Source organism: Gracilinanus agilis, unplaced genomic scaffold (assembly GCF_016433145.1).
Source record: "Gracilinanus agilis isolate LMUSP501 unplaced genomic scaffold, AgileGrace unplaced_scaffold57627, whole genome shotgun sequence".
In the NCBI taxonomy this organism is placed as follows: domain Eukaryota; kingdom Metazoa; phylum Chordata; class Mammalia; order Didelphimorphia; family Didelphidae; genus Gracilinanus; species Gracilinanus agilis.
In genome coordinates, this window is record NW_025393162.1 from 2,836 (window position 1) to 4,986 (window position 2,151).

A 2,151-nucleotide genomic window follows, 5' to 3' on the forward strand; every position below is an offset into this window, starting at 1 on the left:
CCTGTTACCTTGTCAGTTGAATTTAAGGCCTCTTTCCAGAGTGACAGTTGACTGTTATTTTTCAGTTGGGAGTGGCTTAGCTGTACAAGACTTCAATGTTCAGTTTTAGTCTCTCTTACATCCCAGAATATGTTCCCACAAACCCCTTAGTTAATTTTTAATATCGCTGGTGACCCCTTTACTTATATTTTCTTACATGTTTAACCAACCAATGGTCTGATCTGAAATATGTGTCTAAATACTACTTCGTGGTAAAGAGGATTTTAGATGGTCAGGGAATGATTGTTAGGACCAATAATCAGAAGTGTCTCAGGGTTTGGGTAGGCCAACAGGATAAATCTTGCAGGATACCCAAATGATATCAAACAGGGTTCATTTAAGGGAAGGGAAGGAAGGGAAGGGAATTGGGATGATCTAACTAAAGACTATAAATGAACCACCCACCAAATCCAGTTCTTATCTTCTTAAAGTTGCCATCTGCACTATCAATAACCTCTCTACCTAAAAGTCCCAGTTCCTACAATACATAAAACTCACTAACCAAATTTCCCCTCATCAGCTGGTGAATAGAGTTGGAAAGGTTGGAGGGTAAAAAGGAACAAAGGCTCAAAGGATCTCCCTGACAGTTGGCTTTAGATGTCTCTAGCAGCTCTGTAGGAATATCTGTTAATCAGAAGCTACATGATACACACACAGGAACAAGCAGTTGTATCAGGACAGACACAAGAGAGGGAGAAAAAGTCAAAATCACACAGCCCTCCGAAGGAGTTCAGACCCTCAACCTCCCCAGATTTCAACTGCTCCAGGAGAAGCTCACACTGTCATTTCCCAAAAATTCTGGAATCTTCTGGCTTTGATCTAAAAATGAAAGAAAGGAAAGAAAGAAAGGAAGGAAGGAAGGAAGGAAGGAGAAAAAGAAAGAAAGAAAGAAAGAAAGAAAGAAAAAAAGAGAAAGAAAGAAAGGAAAGAAATGAAGCTGAGCGGCTGGAAGTGATTCTGGGTCTGTTTTGCATGGGAAGATCTCAGCCTCCTGCACAAGGCTGTCCTGACATATAAATGCATCTCAATCCTCATCTGTCTCATTCTGGGCTCAGAGCTCTCTGCCTGCAGCTCTACAAAGGACACAAGGATGTCCCCATCCCAGCTCCTCTGCCTCCTGCTGCTCTGGGCTCAGGGTAAGACCAGCCACAGGCTAACCCGGGGGAGGTTCTCCAGGAGGTTCCAGAACTAGAAATCATCTGAGGAGGCAGGAGATGTTCTCTACAGCCAATGGGGATGATATGTCAGACTCGGGCACAAAAGAGAGGAGGGAACTCAGTGGGGGATTCCTGGCACCTGGATGGGGTTCTTTCCTTAAATCTGCTTTTTCTCTTTTCTTCTTTCCATCCCAGAGTATAGGACAGCCATTGTGATGACCCAGACTCCAGCCTCCCTGTCTGTGGCTCTGGGAGAGAAAGTCACCATCACCTGTAGGGCCAGTCAGGGCATTAACAATTACTTAACCTGGTACCAGCAGCCTCCAGGAAAACCTCCCAAACCTCTTATTTATTATGCTGGTGACCTAGAATCTGGAGTCCCTGCCCGCTTCAGTGGCAGTGGGTCTGGGATAGATTTTACTCTCACAATCAGCAATGTGGAGGCTGAAGATGCTGCACATTATTACTGTCTGCAAGGTTATGATTCTCCCACAGTGATGGAGGCCTGAACGAAAACCTCCCCAGGCTGTTGAGCCCTTCAGCTCAGGGCAGCAGCTGCTTCCTGCACAGCATCTGACTCAGAGTCATCAGGGAGCCCAGGGGAGGGCTGTGACTGAGACCCCAGCTGGGGGGCCACAGAGCCCAGGCTGCCTCCTCTGACAAGGCATTGGGGATGGCAAAGAGAGAAGAGGAGAACCTTCCCTCCAGCCTCTCTCCAGCAGCCTCAGAATCTCCTCTCACACACCTCAGAGAATCTGGTCCCTTCCTTCCTTCCTGCTCTGCCTTCTCTCTGCCCCTTCCTGGGGGCTGCTCAGAGGAACCTCTTCAGGGTTGATTAAGGGAAAAGCCTGGAAGGGCTCCTGGGAAGGGGCTGGCCTGACCCCTCTGAAGCTCTTCCTATACTCTTCACTGCCTGGCAGGGCCAGGAGAGGATCCTTAGCGAGGTCTTCCTGAG

General features: G+C 47.7%; 1 gene segment (V, D, J or C); it reads left to right on the forward strand.

The window, feature by feature from the left end:
- The first annotated feature begins 300 nt into the window (after window positions 1–300).
- LOC123256288 lies at window positions 301–1,705 on the forward strand. The segment is given in 2 exon segments: window positions 301–1,175; window positions 1,392–1,705. Coding segments are annotated over 2 exon segments (360 nt in total).
- The last annotated feature ends 446 nt before the right edge of the window (window positions 1,706–2,151 follow it).